At 50.4% G+C, this 22,108-nt stretch overlaps 1 protein-coding gene across 6 annotated transcripts in view; it reads right to left on the bottom strand.

Moving 5' to 3' along the window:
* The window catches only part of CLCN4 (chloride voltage-gated channel 4), a 69,759-nt gene that overhangs the window by 34,216 nt on the left and 13,435 nt on the right, over window positions 1–22,108 (bottom strand). For 3 of the 6 annotated variants that reach the window (XM_064573724.1, XM_064573722.1, XM_064573723.1), the window contains exons 1-4: window positions 9,197–11,263; window positions 8,951–9,105; window positions 6,473–6,572; window positions 1,611–1,798 (exon numbers count right to left, since the gene is read on the bottom strand). In XM_064573724.1, the coding sequence (XP_064429794.1) occupies window positions 1,611–1,798; window positions 6,473–6,572; window positions 8,951–9,105; window positions 9,197–9,491 (738 nt within the window). In that variant the 5' untranslated portion in view covers window positions 9,492–11,263. Of the gene's footprint in view, window positions 1–1,610; window positions 1,799–6,472; window positions 6,573–8,950; window positions 9,120–9,196; window positions 11,264–22,108 lie in introns of those variants that run through there. The other 3 variants (XM_045874359.3, XM_064573725.1, XM_045874368.3) reach the window with 3 other exon arrangements.

Raw genomic sequence — 22,108 nt, 5'->3', positions numbered from 1 at the left:
CATAGTGCAGGCAGGAGACAAGAAATAAAATACGGTGTCCAGCCAATTCTGCCTGCCCACTCCCATCAACCCAAATAGAGACTTTTGGGGGAAGTAATGGAGAGCACTGAGAATGTGTGAGATTTCAAGATCCCTGTCTACTTCTGAGATTGGAAGGAATTAATTTTCAATTCCACTGAGGAAGAGGTTTAGCAAAATGGCCAAGTGCACTCCACATATCCTTCAGCTGTGGTATCGGGCAAAAAAAAAAAAGAGTGTGTGGTTGCAGGGTGGAGGAGAAAAGGGATAAAGCACATCCATCTTCCAGAAATACATCCTCGCATTACCCCTCATGTGAATCTCGCCAACCGAGCTCCCCTGCCCCACCTGGGTTTCTGATCTGTCCATGACCCAGAGTCACCATAATCGCCACTGAATTCAGTTACAAGTTAACCTTCTTCCCGAATGAAGACTTTTGGACAGATGTGAAGCTCTAAGCGCCGTGAAGGCAAGTGCCAGTCTGTAGTTCACCGAACACTCCTATCACAGAAGGCCCAGAAACATCTTCCACAATACACTCCTAAAATGCACTGGAAGACGAGTACTTAAACCACACTGAGATGGCACGTCACACCTGCTAGGATGGCTAGAATCGAATCCAGACTATCACAAGTGCTGACAAGGAGGTGGGCCAACAGAAACCCTCACACGCAGTTGGTGGGGTTGGAAAATGGCAAGATCACTCTGGAAAATATTCCTCAAAAGGCTTAACACAGAGTTGCCATAGGACCCACCAATTCCCCGACTAAGTCTAGACCCAAGAGAGATGAAAAATATGCCCACACAAAAACCTGTGTACAAACGTTCAAAACAAAATCGTTCCTAACAGCACAAGAGCGAAAGCAGCCCGTGTTCCTCAACTATGGAGTAGATAAATACGGTCTAGCCATACAATGAAACAGGATTCGGCCACGAAAAGGAAGGGAACGCCAGTTTATGCTACAACATGAATGAACCTAAAAAACAGGATGCTGAGTGAAAGAAGTGGGACACCAAAGTCCACATCATGTAGGATTCCACTTGGAGACAGAGAGATCAGAGGTTGCTTAGGGCTGGTGGGTTGGGAGGAGTGCGGAGTGGCTGCTCATGGGTACCAGGTTTCTTTTGGGATGATGAAGGGCTCTAAAATTGTACTGTGGTGATGGCAGCACAACTCTGTGAATCTCCCACGAGCTAGTGCTCTGTACACTTTAAATGGGAGAACCATACAGAATGTGAATCATATCTCATAAAGCTCGTATTGTTTTCAACAAAAGAAAAGATAACTTATCAGAAGATATACAAAGCAATGCTGCTTCTTCAGCACAGTCAGCAAACCACTCTTGGTAAGAGAAACAACAAGACTTTTACAAATATATACATATATCATGCACGTGAATCAGTAGGGAAAGCTTATCCTGCTCTAGCTGGCACATCAGAGCTGGAAGAAGCCAAGTCGCGCTGGGACTGAGCCAAGGACAGTTATCAGAACAGACCCTGGAAGGAAGCCCAGACAGGCACAGAAGGCCCAGTGGGGTTGCAAAGCGCCCGTGGAATGGCGGGCGTCCCCAGCCAGGACCCCAGAAACCCACCTCCGACTGATTCACCAGCAGCTCCGACCATTTCTGCCATAGGGGACACTTGTCCCTGTCCTCAAAAGTGGTCTCGTTGGAAGTCCAGCAGCACTGCTCGTGGCTGTACCAGAAGGCAGACAGGCAGACCCCCTCCTTCAAGTCGGTCATCCAGTCGACGGCAAGATCGATGACCCCAGCCAAGGTGCCTGGAAGAAGCAACAAGAACCACTCAGAGGAACCATCCTGTGATGAGGCAGGAGAACACAGGGCCAGGGGGCCGACGTGGGAGCCCAGCAGCCAGGCAGACCGAGCCGGAGTCGGGGTGGGGGGAGGGGGGTTACGACCACGCAGCGGAAGGGCCATGGAGAGGTCTCCTGAGCACTTCCGCTGTGGGCAAGGCCGTGCCCAGCCCCATGAGAAACAGAGGCCAAGGACAGGTGGTGCCTGGGTGGCTTAAATCCAGCAGGAGCGACAAACATGCAGGGCTTAAGTCATCACAAGCCACTGGGGCCAAGCAGCTTTTAAAATTGACCCCTTCCAAATTCTAGAAACAGGGTACATAGGCCCTATAAATGAGGTAACCCCCTCAGTGGCTTCTGGGGCCTGATGCTGGGATCACATACATTAATATTTCTCAGGCAAACCTGACAATTCAGACAAAAAGGAAGCATAAGGACTATAATAGCCTCATCATTCAAGTAAGGTTTTGCCACCAAATTTGGAAAATCCCACTTATCAGAACTTTCTGGATTTTTTAAATCATGGATAAGGGATTGTGGATCTATATAAGTAGGTAACTAAAGGCGGGTAGAAGTGAGATAAATAAGTGTGGGCAGTGGCCCACAGAAGGCTACCTTGGATCTCTTTCTAGAATAACCCATTCCAGAGTCTAATAGGGAGGCAGGGAATACTTTCAGGCTACTAAATTTTTCAAACTTTTACTGGATCCTTATAACAACATCAATTCTCCATCTGCATCTGCACACCTGCACCAGGGCTTACCCTTCCCTGCTCTCCTGTTACATCAAAAGCTGCCCACTGTTCTTGGGAGAACGCCTGAATCCTTAGCAGGTGGCAGACTCGAACAGCTGGCCCCTCATACCTTTCCCACCTCATCTCTTTCCATCACTAACTGCCCCCATCCTACCCACACCACATTCCTGGAGTGCACCAGGCTCTCCTTTCTACACCACCTCAATCAGCACTGTCCTTCCCAGACCTGCCAACCTCCTATTTATCTTCCAGATTCAATATTTACATCACCTCCTCCGAGAAGCCTTTCCTGATTTCCTAAGTCTGGCCTAGATGTACCTCCCAGGCATTCCCCCATCATCATACCTCTCATATCCTAATCACATGAGTGTGTGTGTGTGTACGGTGTCTAGTCCATAAGTGTGGGGGGGGTGGAGATTCTGTTGTGTGGTTTGTACGCAAAGTAGGGGTCAGGCCAGATGTCCAGGCTCTGTGTCCACTCTAAGTGGGCAAGGGCCACCTGCCTTGTCCACTGTTGTATCTGTGTTGGGTACGTGGCAGGAACTTTATATCCATAAATCCATAAAGGAATGAAAATCAGAAAACCCAGGTCCATCCATTTACTCAAGGGGTAGTTACTAAGCACCAAGTTCCTATGTGCTAGTCCCTGTTCCACGCCCTGGGGATATGGCAGGGAACAAAGCAGACTCAGCTCCCAGCCTTTGTGGACCTGCACATCGGCGGGGGGGGGGAGGGGGGGGCCGGGGGGGTACAGGACACTGAACAACATAAGCAAATCAGGGCTCTGTGAGAAGACAGTTAAGTGCTAGGGAGCAAATTACAGCACGTGACAAGGGTGCAGCCCCTTTGGAAAACAGCCTGGCAGTCCCTCAAACAGTTAACCACAGAGCTGCCATCTGACCCAGCAATTCCACTCCGAGGTGTGCACCCAAGAGACGTGAAAACATACGCCTATGCGAAGACTTGCACACGAATGCTCACGGCAGCACTATTCACAGTAGCCAAAAAGTGGAAACAGCCCATAGGCCCATATTGCTGAACAAAGAAATCGAATGTGGTCCAGCCACACAATGGAATAGTTTTTGGCAACAAAGAAGAACGGAGCGCTGATGCCCACTCCAGGACGAACCCTAGAAACAGGACACCGAGTGAAGAAAGCTAACCACAAGACTACATACTGTAGGATTCCACTTATACGAAATGTCCAGAATAGGCAAATATACAGAGACACAGAGTGAGATGAGCAGCTTCCTGGGGCTGGGAGGCGGCTGGGGGCAGCAGGGCTTGATAGCCAAGGGGTATGGAGGTCCTCTGGGGGCTGACAAGAATGTTCTAAAATGGAGCGCGGTGATGGTTTTACAACTCTGAATATGCTAGAAACCGCTGCACTGTACGCTTTGACAAGGTGAACTGCATGGAATGTTTAATATATCTTAATAAAGCTTTTACACACACACACACGCACACACTGGGGCGAGGGGGATGAGGCTGTGAGAGGGAGAGGTGACTTTTAGAAAAGGTGGTCAGGGAATACCTCAAGCATTGTAAGACATTTGCACAAAGACTTAAAGAAGGGGCGCCTGGATGGCTCAGTCGGGCGACTGCCTTCGGCTCAGGTCATGATCCTGGAGTCCCGGGATCAAGTCCTGCATCCGGCTCACTGCTCGGCGGGGAGTCTGCTTCTCCCTCTGACCCTCCCCCACCTTACGCTCTCTCTCATTCTCTCTCTCTCAAATAAATAAATAAAATCTTTAAAAAAAAAAAAAAAGACCTAAAGAAGGCGAGGGAGGAGTCCTGTAGATATCCAAGGGCGAGACCCAATGATCATCCCAGATTTCGTTTGCAATCAGCTCATCCCTCCCCCGGTCTTCTGGGCTGACTTGCCTGACAGCGCCGCGCGGCTCGGCTTCGGTCGGTGGAACAACAGCGACACCCAGTGGGGACTCTCAATAAGCGCCCCGCAGAGGAGCCGCCGCTTGGGCCTCTCCATCATGGGAGTCAAAATATAATGTCCAGGGTGTCGCTGAGGAGAGAGGACTGGCCAGGCAAGGGGACCCCCTGAGTCCTCCCACACTGTGAGAACTGGGGAGGAGAAAAGTGAAGGGGACACAATTTGCTGACTTTAGCCAGCACACTTTAGCCACCTTCACTGCCAGCGTCATCCCCTTCTCACCTTCCTCCTGTATCGTCTGGGGGGCAGGGGCCACAGAGCACCCTTCGGCGGGGGTGCTCAACCCTGGCTGCGCATTAGGATCACAGGTGGAGGGGGCTGGGAGAAAGGAAGGGGGCGGGGCTTTACCCAATGCTAGGGCACCATCTCCCGGGATACTACTGACTTGAAGCCCAGGCAGCCAGATGTTTTGCTTTCATTCCCCAGGTGATTCTTCCTGAAAGAACTGGCGGAAATTGGGTTGACAAGGAAACCAACTGGTCAATATCAGATTTGTTCAAGAGAGCCCGGTCGGGCTCTTACGTTAGTCAATAAATCCATGCTGTGCTGTCTGCTCTGGCGAGACGCTAGAACATCTATTCCGGATTTCTGCATTCCCTCTCTTTATTTCTCCTGCCTAGAAGCCAAGAATAATGATACGGTATACAGTTTCTTAAATCTATTCTAAATAAAGACATCAAAATTCCCAGCAAATTCCTCCCCTGCCCACTTACAAAGGTGTTCATGGAAGCAGTCAAATTCGTGGCGAAACACCGTATAGGCGTGAAATCGAATTCCCTGCCAACACTGCTGCTGGTCTATACCCGGGCTGCCCCTGGGAACAGAAGGCTAAAATTGGGGACATGCGAGAACAGCCACCGTGAGAAGAGGAAAAGGATCCCCGCTTCAGCACTCTTGGCTCTTCAGCGCCAGCTGCCCTCCCTGGCAACCAAGCCCCTCCCACAACTGTGTACGGGATAAAGGAAGGAATGCCCAGAAATCCAAACCCTCTGTAATCACACAATTTGTATCTATGCCCCGTTAGTATTCTGTCTTTCTCACAGCTTTTACTATATTCTGCCTTTATGACAGTCATTCGCTGATCAATCCTATAACCGTAACTATTATGTTATTACAGGTAGGTGATTTTTATTAAGGGAATCGCTGTTAGTGTGCTCAGATTTTTTAAATCTTAGACATTAACCTTCAGAGCCTCCTAAAAAGAAATTAACGTCTCAGGACAGAATTTCCATGGAGAGCTGGTACATTTGATATTAGAAGGGCAGGTTTCCCCTCCAGATACGCCTCCATTCACTCTGGAAAACATCGACTGCTCGCAAGCATGGTGCTGGGATTATAAAAATTGGAGGATGCAGTGTCCCTGAGGGTCAGAACAACGCACAGGCTGGACATATTTGCTCTGGGCCTACCTCAGGCCCTGCAGGGGTCTCGGATTATTCTGAATATCCTAGGATGTGTACGATTCACTCCAGGGCCCGCCAGTATTGGTAAAGACCACTCTCATACGGCACTTTATTATTAGAGATCAAAGTGTTCCCATACTTGCTTGCCTTCTACATAACCCGGTACTACAGAATGCAAACTATGTGCTTTCGATAAAATCCAGTATGGCCATAAACCTGTGTGCTGCGCAGACATGGCCCTCTAATTACAGCTTTTTTCCAGTGACTGCATTTGGGCCCATGCCTTGGGGTCTTGCCTTACTGATGATACGTTTTATGTTAAGTGTATGGTCGTGTAGTTTGCTCTGAGGCATTTCAAGTAATAAATCCCTTGCACGGGGGTAAAAGAGAACCAGTCCATTTTCAGAACACCAGCCTGAACAGGAAGAGTTGGTGCTCTGAGGCTCCGCGGCACCTCCAGCCCCGTCCCCAGGGCGGGGGGCGGGGGGCGGGGGGCGGGGGGCGGGGGGGTACCGCGTGCGCCCTCCACGTACCCGCCAGCAGGCCGATGAGCAGCATCACCACCCAGCCTGACCAGGCATCCAGCAAACTCTTGATGAACTCCCATATGGACTCCTTGCTTTTGCTGGTTATCTAGAAACAGAAAGACACAGTAGTTGATTCGGGATACCTTTTCCAATTCACGCTTCCTTCCCTGAAACGGTTTCTTCCGGGAAATGGGGTGAGTGAGAAAACGAATGTAATTAAGTGACTAAATTGCCACTTCCGTCACCTTACCCGTTATCTGGCGCAATGACAAAACGGGCTTTCGGGTTCACGCAGTTGCAGAGATGCCATTGTAGCCACCGAAGACTTAGAATCCCCCCAAAATTCACTTAATTAAAAAAAACTTAAGTGTGATTTGAACTTTGAGGATTCAGAAGCCATTCTGAAGGGAGACAGCCATTCGTCGTCACCATTTTAAATGAGAATTACCACTTTAACCCTCACCTTACGGTCTGCTCACGAAAGAAGCTCTTCAACACAGAGTTCATTTCCTTCTTTAGTTTTCAAGGTCAAAGGCTAGCAGCAAGAACTCTGAATGGGCTAGCCCGGATCACCTTCAGCAGGTGGATGAACGTGTCTGAACACACTGTTCCAACGCCATTCCTCCCTGAGCTCCTTAGAGCATTTTCTGGAAAGATTTTCGACTCTGCGGGTCAGCCGGCCTCTGTCACAACTACTCAGCTCTGCTACGGGGGCACAGGAGGAGCCATGGGGAGTGTGCATGTGAATGGGCGCGGCTGTGTTCCACGGAAACTTTCCTTACCAGAGCAGGTGCCAGGCTGGACTGCGCCCGTGGGTCAGAGTCCAGCAACCTCCGCTCCGGGCCGGAGGCTGCCCTCTCTGCCACGGTCCTCCACACCGGAGCCAGGAGGCTGGCTCATCTTCCGGACTCCCTACCCCACTCCCGCCAACTTGCGGGAAATGATGGGACCCAGCAGCACCCCGGACGTCACTCCCCGTCCTGCTCGGAAGGTGCTCTCCCCGAGGCCGCCGACAGTCCCCAGGCTGTGGGGCTGCCTCCTACTTTACCTCTCCACGGAGAGTGACCTGGCTGGCCACCCCGGCCTCACCACTCTCTCCTCCTCTCGCTCGAGACCACTTTGCCGGTTGCCCTCCTTCACCTCTCCCTGTCTCTCCCAGCTGTCTGTCACAGGCGCCCCGCCGACCTCCCACTGCACCTGCTAAATCTCGGCAGGGCCCAGAGTTCTGACCCCCTCCTTACTTCTCCTTCTCCGTGCACACCCAGGCCACCTGGGCCACTTCTAAAGCTTCGGCGCCCACTCACATGCTGGGGCCTCCTCCTTCTGCACCGCAGCCCTGACCGCACCCTTGAACTACAGAGTTCTCGCCGCCTGCCAACCACCCCCAGCTGCAGGCTGGGTAAACAGCTCGAAGCCAAAGTGTCTGAGACAGAACTCACCGGCCTCGCCCTCAAATCTGTTGCTCCCCTTTCCTTCCTTCTTGCCAACAAGGGCATCTCCCCCTTCTAACCGCGGCCAGGGCCTCATCCTGGACTCCACTCCCTGCCTATCCCCAATACCCCACCCCAAATCCTGTCAGGGGCTCCTCTGAATAACTCTTGACCCTGAGCCTCTCTCCATCTGCACTTCGCTGCCTTTCGTCAGACCTTCTTCCTCTTTTCTCCTGAACTGATTTCCAAGCTTCCTGTTTCTCCCTCTGCAATGCATTTTTCTTGTATTCTGTGACCATGAAGATGAAACCCAAACTCATCTTCATGGCCTACTTGGTCATTCCCGGTGTGGCGCCCTGCCCGTGTCCTCCCATCCTGTGAGCCCTCCCCCAGGCCTCAGAGCTCCCGAACCACCTACTGTGCGGTGTTCTCTCATGCCTCTGACTTAAAAAAGGGCCCCTCCTGATTTTAGAATCTTTTCCCCTTTCTCCGCCTAGCAAACTCCTAGGCAACCTTCAAGGCCCAACTGAAACGTCACCATCTCTAAAAAACCCTTCCCTAACCATCCCTCTGAATGATCCCGCAGCACTTATACCGAACTTTATGGTGGCCACTAAAATAGAGATTGATCGCCAACTAGCTGCCAGGCACTGTGGTATGTGCTTCCATACACAGACAACTCAACTCACTCAATCTTTAGATATAATGGCCTCCACCCTTATAGAGGAGAAACCAGGGTCTAGAAATGGCGCCCCAAAAGTCACCCAGCCTAAAGGCATCAAGGGCAGGATGTACCTGATCTGTCTGGTTCTGGAGTCCCCTCATCGCCCTCCACACCATACCTCTGCATGACGCAGCCTCCCACCCAACGCGCGTAATCTCGTAATTACCTGTCCACATCTCTGCCTCTCTCGCTAGCCCTTCTCTCCTTCAGAATCTCACCCAGTATGTGACATGTGACCTAACCCTACCTCAGCAACTAACTGCCCCACGAAAGCACGGCCCAGCCACCTGACGGGAGCCCCTTCGACATGTCTTTATGATTGCCACCTACCTTTCTGTGTCTGTCGGTGTCCCGGGACTTTTCCCGCAGCCAGTCGATGGTGTGGAAGTCCTCATACGTCCCCACATCAGGGAATGGCTCATCGAGGAAATCCATCAGGTTTCCAGAGCCGCTCATCGCTCCTGCATTGACCATGCTAGTTACACCTGGGAGAGAAAGCCTGGCATGAAAACCGTCACTCAGGACATCTGCAGAGACACGGCAGAACAAGCCCCATGTAGTATTTTCGCATGCTACCTTCCAGGCAGAAGGAATTGCTCCCGCACAGGCAGCTCTGCTGTAACGGAATGTAGATCCAGTCCGCCTTAGCCCTCTCAGGCTGCTCTGACAGAGCACCGCAGACTGGGCGGCTTAGAAACAACGCAAGTGCATTTCTCACAGTCCTGGAGACTGGAAGTCCAAGATCAAGGCGCTGCAGGGTCGGTGTCCGGCGAAGAGCCCCATCCCGGTTCATGGGCAGCCATCTCTTCACGGCGCCGTCACACGCCGGAAACAACGGTGGAGCTCTCCGGGGCCTCTTTTGTAAGGACATGACCCCACTGATGAGGGCTCAGCTCTCACGGCCCGATCACGGCCCAAGGGCCGCACCTCCTAACACCATCCCGTCGAGGGTCAGGTTCCAACACGTGAATTTTGGGGAGACACCAACCTTCGGTCTGGAGCACAGTCAAGTTTTGTTACGTGCAGCCGTCCCGTTCTATAAAGTCCCCGTGAACACCGAATTAGTGACTACCGAAGCAATGTCCCTAAGTGATACGCAGGGCTGGGTTCCTACAAGCCTCTGGTCACGTTTTTGTAAGCCAGGCAATATACAACCCTGCTTTTTTGTGGTTCTGTTTGAAGACCTCTTCTTGAATATATACCGCTGATTCACTCCCACTGAAGTCACGGCTGCAGCGCTGCAACTCCTACCCCAGTGAAGCTTATCTGCCCAACGGCTTCTCTCTACAAGGCGCACTGCAGCCTTCTTGCGCGTGCGAACACCAGGGGCACTCCAGCCCTGCATTTCGGGCCCACGACAAACAGCAAATTACCAATTAAAAAAAAAAAAAAAAAGCACAAAAATGTGAAAAACATGGCACTAAACAATCTGTACAAAGGACACTTGCTTATAGTCGGAGAGCCGAAGTAAGATGGCGGAGCCAGGAGGGTGCCTTTCGGGTGACTCAGACTTTTTGCCACTCCGCACACGCACATGTCTGTGAATAACCAGGAGAGTACCGCACGTATCAATGTGGGGTTACGAGTACACTTTAGTGAGTAGACAAATGCACAAATACAGAACCGCAAAGTAAGAAGATCGACCACACGCATTTCTGAAAAACCTCAAGTTCTGCAAAAGCAAGGCGTCAAAACGAGAGGGCCAGAGGGGCAAACAGGGTCGAGGCCTGCCACTCCAAATCCAATCACTGCAACCGAACCAATAACTGGTTCTCTTGTGACATAAAGTGCACCACTCAGGCAGGCGGCCTACGTGTCACCACTGAGGATATTCAAACGCTACAGCTAGAGCAGAGTGAAATGCTGGCCAGGCATTAACCCGCTGGTGGAAGCCAAGGCAATCCGCAGAGGGCAGAGGCCCTGTGTAGGGGGTGCAGGGTGGAGGCGGGGAGGGGGGCCCCTGGAGATGGACAAGGCAAGAGGACAGCCTGCCACATGACCCATGCTATGGTCTGAACGTGCGTGTGCCCCAGAAATCCCATCCCCCTGTGTGATGATGTTAGGAGGTGGGGCCTTTGGGAGGTGTCTAAGTCAAAAAGCCCTCAGGAATGGGATTAGTGCCCTTATAAAAGAGACCCCAGAGAGCTCCCTCACCCCTTCCAACGTGTGAGGACACAAAGAGAAGTCTCTGACAGAGAAGAGGCCCCCCACCCCCAGCCCGGTGTCACACTTCCAGCCTCCATACAGTCAAAAGGGCTCCTGCTGCCAGGACAGTAGCCAAGCTGAGAGTTTCTCCTTTTCCTGCCTAAGATAACAATTCCACCCCCACTCTCCTGGCTCCCTGGGTCTGGAAAACAACCGCAAATAAACCAAGACACCTTCCATGTTATACCACCATCAGAGCCTGATTTACAGATCACATAGGAGCTAACTTGAGACGAAGAAAATGCTTTGCAGCAGGACCAATGCTCCCCACCAGGTAGCAGAAAAAAAATAATACACTCTCACAAAGACAAGAGGTTGGAATAAGCACTAAATAAAAATTACTTTGGCAAAGAGCATGGAATTTTGAATTATAGGACGAGGACCACAAAAGTGCTGGAGTAGATGGTTAAAGAGGTGAAGGGCAGTTATAAAAATATTTGAGCATAGGCTTCTCTCATTGCTTTATGTATTTTTATATCTGGAGGACTCAACCACGACCTGATGAAACTGCATTTTAATCAAATTGAAAAGTCGCTATGGGCAAAGCGGGGTAATCACCTTACAAGCAATAAAGTGGCGATAGCGAGTGATTTATTGACCGTCTGTGCAACTCGGCTGCTTTAAAACTTCAAAAGTTTGAGGTTTGAGCCATGCCAAGCTGAAAACTATACCTGCTGATGAGTACCCAGGGAAGAATCATGTTGCATAAGACAGTAGCAACCCATAATAAAGGGGAAGGAGTAAAATTAGAAAGCAAAGATTTCGTTCTCATTTCTACAAAAACAAGGTAATAGCTTTGTTATTATATGTGGTACAGAAAATCTCTGATAGGAAAAATAAGGGAGCTGACTGTTGACCCACAATGGGCAGCCCTCGTGAGAAAAACCAGGCCGGCAGATAGAACAGCATAGACTTGGACATTCTATGAAAAGGAAGTTCATGTTACCTGAAATTTAACCAAATCTCTAGTCAAGCAACAACTCCAGGAAATAATGGTTGAATCAAAAAGTCACTCTCGAGAACAGTTAACATCTTTAAATTTTGATGGAGCATGTCATGGCTGCGACAATTAGACACATAATTGGTAAAGGAAAATATACAAGATCTAATTTGTAGATCTAATCAGGGGCTTCCCTGGGAGCCCAGGAGGAGGTGCTGAGGTCACTTCTGACGCTGGGATTAAGAAAGACAGGAGGGTCCGGGAGAAGTGTAAGAAGAGGGCATCCGGATTAGAAAAATGGAAAGAGGGGCGCCTGGGTGGCTCAGTCATTAAGCATCTGCCTTTGGCTCAGGCCAGGGTCCCAGGGTCCTGGGATCGAGCCCCGCATCGGGCTCCCTGCTCGGCGGGAAGCCTGCTTCTCCCTCTCCCACTCCCCCTGCTTGTGTTCCCTCTCTCGTTGTGTCTCTCTCTGTCAAATAAATAAATAAAATCTTTAAAAAAAGAAAAAGAAAAATGGAAAGAATTCTATCCAGAATCCATCTGGGAGATGTGGATGGATAAGGAATGAGAATCCAGCCAAACATGGGAGTGACAAGGCGTGAACTCCAAGGACTTGCTGAGAAATAAACTTAACCTACTATATAAGTTCATTATGGTACAAGGAACAACCCCAAATGGATACCAATAGTCATTTGTACCTTAGCAAGGAGCCCTTGCTCCTCTCAGTCTGTTTTTATTTCTTCACTCTAGTAAGAGCACTTCTGCTGACAGATGACACCCATGCTTCTGGCCTCAAGGCCTTGGTTTCAGGAAGGACAACATCCTAGAACCTGGATCTGAGATCCCTACTTGGTCTGGATTGTCCAGGTCAGGGCTCAGCAAACTGCAGCTTGTGGGCCAAATCTGGCCTGTGGCCTGGTTGTAAATAAAGTTTTAGTGGAACACAGCCATGCCCAGGCATTTATATATGGTCTATGGCTGCTTTTCACATTACAAGAGCAGAGTTGAGGAGTTATAACAAAGACTATATGGCCCACAAAGCCTGAAATGTTTACTATTTTGACCATTTACAGAAAACATTTGCTGATCCCTGATCCATGCAGTGGATTGCAAAAATGGCCATATTCTCTACCCCTCCCTGGATCTACCACATTTTCAGTGGGACTTCCCGGGTCCTCCTCATTAAGAGGTGGAGTCTATTTCTCCACCCAGTGAATCTGGACTGGCCTGTGACACGCAGCAGAAGTGACTAGCATGCATGTGCAAGTCCAGATCCCAAGAGGTGATGCAGCCTCTGCTGGTTTGTTGGTGGTGGTGGGTTTTTTTTTTTTGGACCTCTGCCTCTGCCATGAGAAGCCTAGGCTAGAACGCTGGAAGATGAGAGACCACATGGAATCGAGCTGGGTCAGCTCAGCTAAGGCCATCCCAGGTCCCCTAGGCCCAGCCAAGCACAGATTCCTGAGTGAGCCCAGCCAAGATCAGGCGAATTTGGCCCAATCAAATCACCCAGCCCACCCACAGACTGTGAGGAAAATAACTGGTTATTGTTTCAAGCCATTGGGTTTTTTGAAGGTTGTCATGTAACAGTGTTAAACACTGTTACTTGGGCTCCGGAGGGAGAGGAGTAACGAAGACAGATAAGTGAGCTGTGGCATTGTGGACGGACTTCCAGGAAGAGGACAGGAACAACGATGGAGGATAAAACTGCCAACAGAAATGGGGTGGAATCAAATTTCATGCTGGAGGCATCTGGCCTGACAAAATAACATCTCTCCTACCCAACCATACTTACCCACAAAGGGACTCTGGAAGACACACGGCGCACCTAGATCTTTTATCCAATCCTTTCAAACAAGAAAGTATCTATCGGTTTGGTCTTGCAGTATAACGGCTCCAAGGGGCTGGGGTCCAAGGGTTCAGCAGCAGATGATAACAACAGACCCTGTCCAGTAAAACTCACTTCACCCAGCGCCCAATGAACACAGCATGCGTTAGCTGTGAGAGTATCAGTGATGTGATTTATGACTTTGATACTGAAAACAACTCTGGATGGGTTGGCTCACCCTCAAAACAGGGATCTGTGCCATTTAAAGGTAATCTGGACTTCGCATAGTCGGATATTGGCAATAAAAAAACGGTTTCTAGAAGATGAACGAAAGCACGAAATCACCCAGATCAAGGTAAAGAAGGACAGGTTCTAAGTCTGATCAAGGCCGCACTGAATACAGAGCACCCCATGCTAGACTAGTAAGGATCATCAGCATGTCAGGCAGAAACCCATTCGTCTGAGTGTGCCGTGTCCTCTACCTAGAACAGCTCTCCTGTCCCCTGACGGGAAAGCTCCTATTCACCCTCCAGAATTCTCTTCTGTTCCATACTCTCTGTGCCACGTGCATTAATTTCCCCAGAGAGAGTTGGGGGCTTCCTCCTTGGCAATCAAAAGCATTCTCTTTTTCTCTCGTGTTTTTAAATGGTTGGTAAACAAAATAACAACACAAGATCCACCCTCTTAACAAATTTCCAGGGTATGGCCAAGGTACCCCGTGCAGAAGGTTGTACAGCAGATCTCTAGACATTTTCCATCTTCCATCACCGAGACTTTATACACACCGAACCACGACTCCCCGTTTCTGCTCCCCACCCGCCCAGCCCCCGGGAACCACTGCCACCTTCTGCTTCTATGAGTTCAGCCCCTTGAGATGCCTCATATAAATGAAATGATGCAGTATGTCTTTCTGTGACCGGCTTATTTCACTCAGCGTAGCGTCCTCCAGATCCATCCATGTTGCTGCCTACGGCAGGACTTCCGCTTCAGAGGCCAGTGTGCGTACACGTCCCATTTTCTCCGTCCACTCGTCAGCTCATGGCATTCAGGTGGCCTGCTTGTCTTTGTCCTTCTCCCAGTGGAGCATGATGCTTCTGCGGCTAGGTAAGGGGCACAGGCCTGCTGGTAGCTCTGCCTGCTTTGGTAAATCAAGTGTCAGGGGCACACGGCCACGCGCCTTTGGTCACGCCGGGCCTAGGGCTGCTTGGCGCTCCCACGGCCCAGGGGAGTGACTGCGACACGGGCTGGGAGGCTCACAGGGCGGAAAATACTGCCCACCCGGCCCCTCCCTGGAAACACGAGCTAAGGCCTGAATGGCAGCTAAGTTACCACAAGGGGACAGGCAGGGGAAAGGGGGCCAGGACAGGAGCAGTCTCTACCATGCCCGCCCTGGCGGCCCATCTCCTGGCCCTCACCCTCGTGGCCACCGGCCCTCACCGGACTGGAGAGGCTCGGCGTCTTTTCATCTGAGTTCGGATTTTCTGTTCCATCTGCCCAAGTCACCTGAGAAGTAGCTAATAGAGAAGCTGGCAAGTAAGACAATGTGATCTGATTTCGGAGAGCAATACTGGCAGAAAAACTGTCAGTTGTTTTTGTATGGTGCACGAGCTAAAAATGCAAGACAAAAGCTGGAAATAAAAGATTCCATTTATACAAAGTTCATAAACAGGCAACATTAATCTGTGGTGTGAGGGTCTGGATAGTGGTTACCTTTAGGGGTGGGGTACGGCCTGGAAGGGGCCACAAAGGGCTTCTGGGGGCCAGTCACATTCTGTTCCTTGACCTGGGTGCTGGTTACAGAGGGGAGTTCCCTTGGCAAAAATTCATGGAGGTGTACACTCGTGATTTTTGCATTTTTATAGATAGATATTTACTTCCATAAAAAGCTCAGCTAAGAAAAGGGATTTCAGTCTGGCAGCACCTCAGAAGGTTAAACACAGAGTTTCCACGTGACTCAGCAATTCCACTCGCAGGCTTAGACCCAAGGGAACTGAAAACATGTCCGCACAAAGACTTACACACAAATGATCAGAGCATTATTCCCACTAGCCAAAATGTGAAAACAACCCAAATGCCATCAACTGATGAACAGGCTAGACCCCAAAAATGCAACTAAAGGACCTCACTAGCAACATTTCAACCTGGAAGCTTTGGGAAAATTGAAAAGGTAGTTTCTAACACTAACATAAGCACACACACATGCGTGCGTGCGCGCACACACACACACACACAGACACACAGACACACTTTGAGGTTTCTATATCCTACAATCAGAAGTTTCTCCAACTAATTAGCTATCCTAATGCTTCAAGACTCCAGATGCCCTTGGCTCGTGAATAAAGATATGATCATACCACAGCTCTAACAAAGTGTCACAAGATACCACACAAAAAGCTTAGGACCCAAGGAAGAAAAGGATCTAAGAATATGGAGTTCAGAGCCAGATCCTGGTCAGACGGCACCTGAAAGAAAAACAAACGAACAAAAAAACCTCAGAAAAGCTTCACTTCCTACAGCTTTGCCAGAAGTTCCAGAAGTCATCACACGCAGCCTCTACGAAGTCCCTTGTCTTGCAGCCCTTTGCACTGGCCGCCACCGTCACGGCCACCAGGCTGGGGGCCCCCGGTCAGGGAGGCTGCTTTGCTAGCCGTCCTTCTGCCCAGGTGCCCTGGAGTCCCCGGGAAGGTCCTGTGGGTCCAGGACACACGTGCAGGGACGGCCTCCTCCTTCCCCCATCTCTCTTCAACGTGTAAGTCCCACCTCCACTCCAAGAGAGGGCAGGACCCCTCCGCCACCCTGCCCTGCCTCACCTGCTGTCCTTCCCTTGGCCTCCTGTAGCCGGAAATCCTGCCTCAGGTTCTGGAAACCTCGTACGTCCAGAGCCCACGGCTCTGGCTCCCTGCCCTGAGCGACTGGAGGACCACTCCCTCTCTGACCCACGGCCACTCCTCTGTCACCTTCGGTGGCTTCTCTTCTCCCCACGCTCTGGCTCGAGTGCTTCCCAAAATGTGCCCGCACTGGATGAGTCACCTCGGTGCAAGGCCTGCGATACCGTGATCACCGGCATGACCCGCTAACCTCACTCCTTCCTGGTCTCGTCTCCCCTCCGAGGGCGGCCAGGCCAGCTCCTTACCCGCACTCGCTTCGCTGACAGGCGGAGGGAACCAGGAGCTTAAGCCCAATGAAGATACCGTCCACCCGGCTGCCTTCTTTCTGAGCCAGGATCTCTGGGCACACACCACCACGACACACTTCCAGAACGTGATCCAATACAAATGCACTCTGGCTTCAGACTACACGACACAGCCTGGTTCTCTTTCTTCGCTCGCGTGGACAGAGCAAGAAAAGGGTTTTTGCCGTGAAATTTGAGGCTGTAGTACACGTTTGTTTCTCTGCCATTTCTGCTGCTCTGAATTCAAAGATTAAAAGAGGAAGTTTAAAATACAACAAATGGGGGCGCCCGGGTGGCTCAGTCCGTCAAGCGTCCGACTCGTGATGCTGGCTTAGGTCATGATCTCAGGGTCCTGATCTCCTGGGTCGTGGGATCGAGCTCCCCATCCAGCCCCAGCATTGGTGCTGGGCTCTGCCTCAGCACGGAGTCTGCTTGAAATTCTCTCCCGGTGCCTCTTCCACCACTTCCACGCCTGCACGTGCATGCTCTCTCCCTCTCTGTAAAGTAGGTATTTTTTAAAAATAATTTAAAAATAAAAATAAAACGGGGCGCCTGGGTGGCTCAGTCGTTAAGCGTCTGCCTTAGGCTCAGGTCGTGACCCCAGGGTCCTGGGATCGAGCCCCGCATCGGGCTCCCCGCTCGGCGGGAAGCCTGCCTCTCCCTCTCCCACTCCCCCTGCTGTGTTCCCTCTCTCGCTGTGTCTCTCTCTGTCAAATAAATAAAATCTTTAAAAAAATAATAATAAATAAATAAATAACGTAACAAATGTACCGGGATTTTCTGTCCCCACAATACACAGACACACAGACACACACACACACAGCTGCACACACGCACTCTTTCCCATCCAGCCAACGGGAAGACACAGAGAGGCAGTATCCATCTGTGGCTCTCCCTGTGCCTCCAGGCCCAGCAATGGCCTGCACGGAGTTCCTGCCACACCCGAAGGAAGTTACAGGGAAGCCTTGACCTTGGTCTCTTCGCCCACGACCACATGCACGGGAACTGCCCTGTACATGTGGCTTTGCTGTCCTCACGCAATTTCTAGAATAACTACTGTATTTGAAGCTGCCAGTGCCCCACCCACATTCCTCAAAACCTTCCAGTAAGCTCCAGCTTATTTCCAACTGGATCTCTATGCCTGAATGCGTTATTAGGAGCAGGTATTAACTGATGACTCTCAGGAACTGGTGTATAAATACCCCCACTCCCTTACTCCCTGAATGGAGTCATTTCAAGGCATGTGTTTTATAAGGCAGAAAAGATTTACCACTGCAGGCCGGAGACTGCTCTCCTTAGAAAGGCCTGCTGGCAAGGTTGGCCCTTGGCTAGCATGTGGGAACTTGCATTCCAAGAGGGTCCCCACCAGTCCCAGAACTGATGAGAATGGCTCACTGTGCCTGCACTGGTTGTCCAAATAATGTTATTGATGCTGAACTCCTGCTTTCTTTCTAAGAGACTGGAATTTTGATAATGAGCCACACAGCAGGTGCCTATAGGACCAACCTCCAATAAAACTCATGGGTACTGCGACTCTAACGAGCTTGCCTATTCCCTTTGCTGATTCTGCCCTATATGCCTTACTATAATAAATCATAGCCAAGAAGACAACTGTATGCTGTCCTGTGAGTACTCCTAGTTGAACCCAGAGATGATCCTGGGGACCCGGGACACAGCAAGCTCTGTTTCCTAGAGTTTCCAAAGCGTAGCGTTAGCCTCCAGTCGCCTATTGGGTGAGCTGTATTACCAGCCCAGCCTCTACTGGCTGCCTTCTTTTCCGGGTCACACTTCCCCATGCCCCTCCCAGGAGACCCTGCACCTCCCACAAAGCTCCCTGCCCTGGGATCCTTGTCTCCGGGGCCAATTCTGAAAGAATCCAAATGAAGGCAGCATGGCATTTTCTACTGTGTCAACCAGCAACGCCTTTGCCTCTGTGAAACCCATTGAGTGAGGTTTTTATGGCTCTGTACAAACGGGCAAAACCTTCACGACCTGGGGCTAAGCGAGGAGTTCTCAGAAATGACACCAAAAGCATGATCCATAAAAGAAAAAATGGATAACTTATACCGATGGGCAAAGTCAAACTTCCCACCCATGTAAGAATTCAGGAAAACTCCCGGATGCACTCAGTGGATTGCAACGGATGAACAGTCCAGCAACACAGGGGGTCCAGGCTGTGCTGAGGCCTCTAGCAATTCTGGGGCAAGCTGAGCATCAAAACGGCCTGTCCTACGCTCCTCCACAGAACACTGGTGGCTGATCACTGCCTCGACTGGAGATACACAAATTCCAGTGTGCGTCAGCATGACCAGCGCGGCTGGCCAGGGCCCACCCCCCACCTTCAGCTTCAGCAGGTCTGGGGTGGGGCCCAGGGATCTGCATTTCTAACAAGCTCCCAGGGAGGCTGATTGATGCTGCTGGCCCACAGATTGTACTTGGAGAACCACCGGCCCCTTCACCCTTTGTCCCCTCCTATTCCCCACTCTCCTGGATGCCCTGCATCCTTCCCGTTGTGTCTTAATCACTAATATTTTTAGTGTCAATCTTATTTATCAATAGCATTTTGTTGGAAGAATTACTTACAAGCTTGCTTCCTCCCATATCGGATTGTGAGTTCCTTGAGGTCAGAGGCCTGTTACTCACCCTTATTTATTATCTGGACATCTGACAAGCGTTTGCTGAGGCCCACTCTATAGTAATCCACTAAACCTAAAAAAGCTTAGCCAACCACCACATACTATCTCTATTCTACAAAAAGCATTACTAATACTATAATCCATCTATAGATATAGATTCTATAGAACAGTCAGCTAAACGCTTTTTTTTAAAAAAAGATTTTATTTATTTATTTGACAGAGAGAGCGAGAGCACAAGCAGGGGGAGCGGCAGGCAGAGGGAGAGGGGGAAGCAGACTCCCCACCAAGCAAGGAGCCCGACGTGGGGCTCCATCCCAGGACCCCAGGATCATGATCCGAGCTGAAGACAAGACACTTAACCGACTGAGCCACCCAGGCGCCCCCTGTTGAATGCTTTTAACATCACTGCATAGACATGCTCAATAATACATACAAGAGAGATTTTATCTGTGCATATACTTAGGACGAAAAGAATATATAAACCAAGCTGAAGTCACTACACGTGTAAAATGCGAGTGGCTTTAAAAACGTTTCTTTGACTACATGTCACCTTTCACACGCGCCATCCCACAGTTTTATGATTTATAACAATGCAAGTCTTAAGAGCATGACGAGCTTTCCCTACTAGGTTTGTAGGTTTTTCTCCTAACTGCTCAATTTGTCTTGATTTTCCTTTATTAGTTTTCAGCCGTGGAAAAAGTTGAGCTGACAAATACGCAGACAGATCTCCTCCCCCAGTGCAGCTGCCCTGTGGCCTGGCTGATGCCCAAACCAGGCATTTGACACCGAATCCCTGGGGCCCCGGGAGCGGACTTTGAACCCAGTGTGGTGGCTAAAAGCACCACGAGCCGACAGTTCCTTTAGGCAAACCCTTCCTCGCCATTCTTATCCAAGTGGAGGAGGTGATAGGGACGTGGGTTGAAAACTCCCTTTAAACTTTCTCAAGACGTTTCTCTGGAATAAATTTTGATTAGCTGGCCAGAACATTTGCTAGAGCCATTCCAGTTCTTTTTTTTTTTAATAAAGATTTTTATTTATTTGACAGAGACACAGCGAGACAGGGAACACAAGCAGGGGGAGAGGGAGAGGGAGAAGCAGGCTTCCCGCCGAGCCGGGAGCCCGACGCGGGGCTCGGGTCCCAGGACCCTGGGATCATGACCTGAGCCGAAGGCAGACGCTTAACGACTGAGCCACCCAGGCGCCCTGTAGCCATTCCAGTTCTACACAAAGATTTCAACTATTAGACTACAATCCCAGACACAAGAAGCTCAACAAACCGCAAGCAGCAGAAGTAAATAAATAAGCAAACCAGACCACACCAAGGCATATCATAATCAAATTGTTAAGACCAGTGAAAAGGAGGGTATCCTAAAAGCAGCAAAAGAAACAAGACACCCTGTACAGAGAAAACTCAGCAGCTCCATCCAACTGTGAGGCCGAACGGTGCACCGCTACACGCACTGAACAAGGATGAAGCCTGCAACCCTAACGTCGCACGGAAGCCAGACATGAAGGGGTACACAAGTCCACTAACACAAAGTTCCAGCGAGCACAACGAATCTGTAGTAGCAGATGCCCTTGGGCTGGGAAGTGACGAAGAAGGGGACCTGCAGGTGGCTTCTGGGGACCGGTCATGTTCCAGTTCATCTGGGCCCTGGGTACCCAGGTGTATTCACTGGGTGACAACTCAGCAAGCTGTGCGTTTCGGCTTTACACACTTTTCTGCACATGTATTTCAGGACAAACTTTAGTGAAGGGCAACGAGAATTAAGTCGCACTGCCTCACGTTACCGAAGGTAGACTCGTAGTTGGCCCGCTGCGACACTTCCTTGATGTGCCTGTGACATACCTTCTTTTCTCTTGAAATATCTATCGCATCAGCTCTTACAAAAATGACCTCCCACCGAAATAATTCACGTGAAAAGTCTGAACTCCCTGACAAAGCAAAGGCCCTGGGGTTGGGCGACCCGCCGTGCAGTGGGCAGAGGATATGGGCTCCACGCTGCATGACAGGTCAGGATACGTTTCCCCCGCGCGAGAGGTAAAGGGGAGATGGCCACATCCTACACTGGCAAATGCTGGGTGCTCGCAGTGACAGCCAGGCATCCAATCCCCACTGGCATTTGGGGGTTATTGCACAAAGTCTCCAGGCGATGCAGATGAATACGGGCATATACATTGTGGAAAATGAAAAAAATCAACACACTCAAACTCATCATCAATACCCCCCAACTTACAATGAATATACCCAAACCTTGCATGAAGCTCACCGGACAGAGGGTGGGGTGAGGGGAAGAAGGGACGGAGAGAGGGAGAGAGACCACAGCATGAACAAATGAACAAATATGGAGCAATGAGAGAAGAGTGGAGCTTCAGAAGGGGCAAGAGGGAGGCAGCCACAGCCTGGGGAGCTGACCCAAGGAGCTGCCAGCACTAGGCCCCCCTCCCACAAAAGTTTGGGTTCTTACCATTGTATTCGCTAGCCAATGCTGTGAAACAAATTACCCCAGAGCTTAGCAGCTTCAAACAATAAACACGTATGATTTTTCCAGTTTCTGTGGGTCAGAAATTCAGAAGCAGCTTGACTGGGTCCTTCTTTTTTTTTTTTTTTTTTTTAAGATTTTATTCATTTACTTGAGAGAGAGAACACGAGCAGGGGAGAGAGGCAGAGGAAGAGGGAGAAGCAGACTCCCCGCTGAGCAGGGAGCCC

Source organism: Mirounga angustirostris, unplaced genomic scaffold (assembly GCF_029215605.1).
Source record: "Mirounga angustirostris isolate CCGP_5_RB_7025 unplaced genomic scaffold, mMirAng1.0.hap1 SCAF_11, whole genome shotgun sequence".
Classification (NCBI taxonomy): domain Eukaryota; kingdom Metazoa; phylum Chordata; class Mammalia; order Carnivora; family Phocidae; genus Mirounga; species Mirounga angustirostris.
Note: the sequence above shows the minus strand (reverse complement) of the source record. Positions and strands in the feature narration are given on the sequence as shown.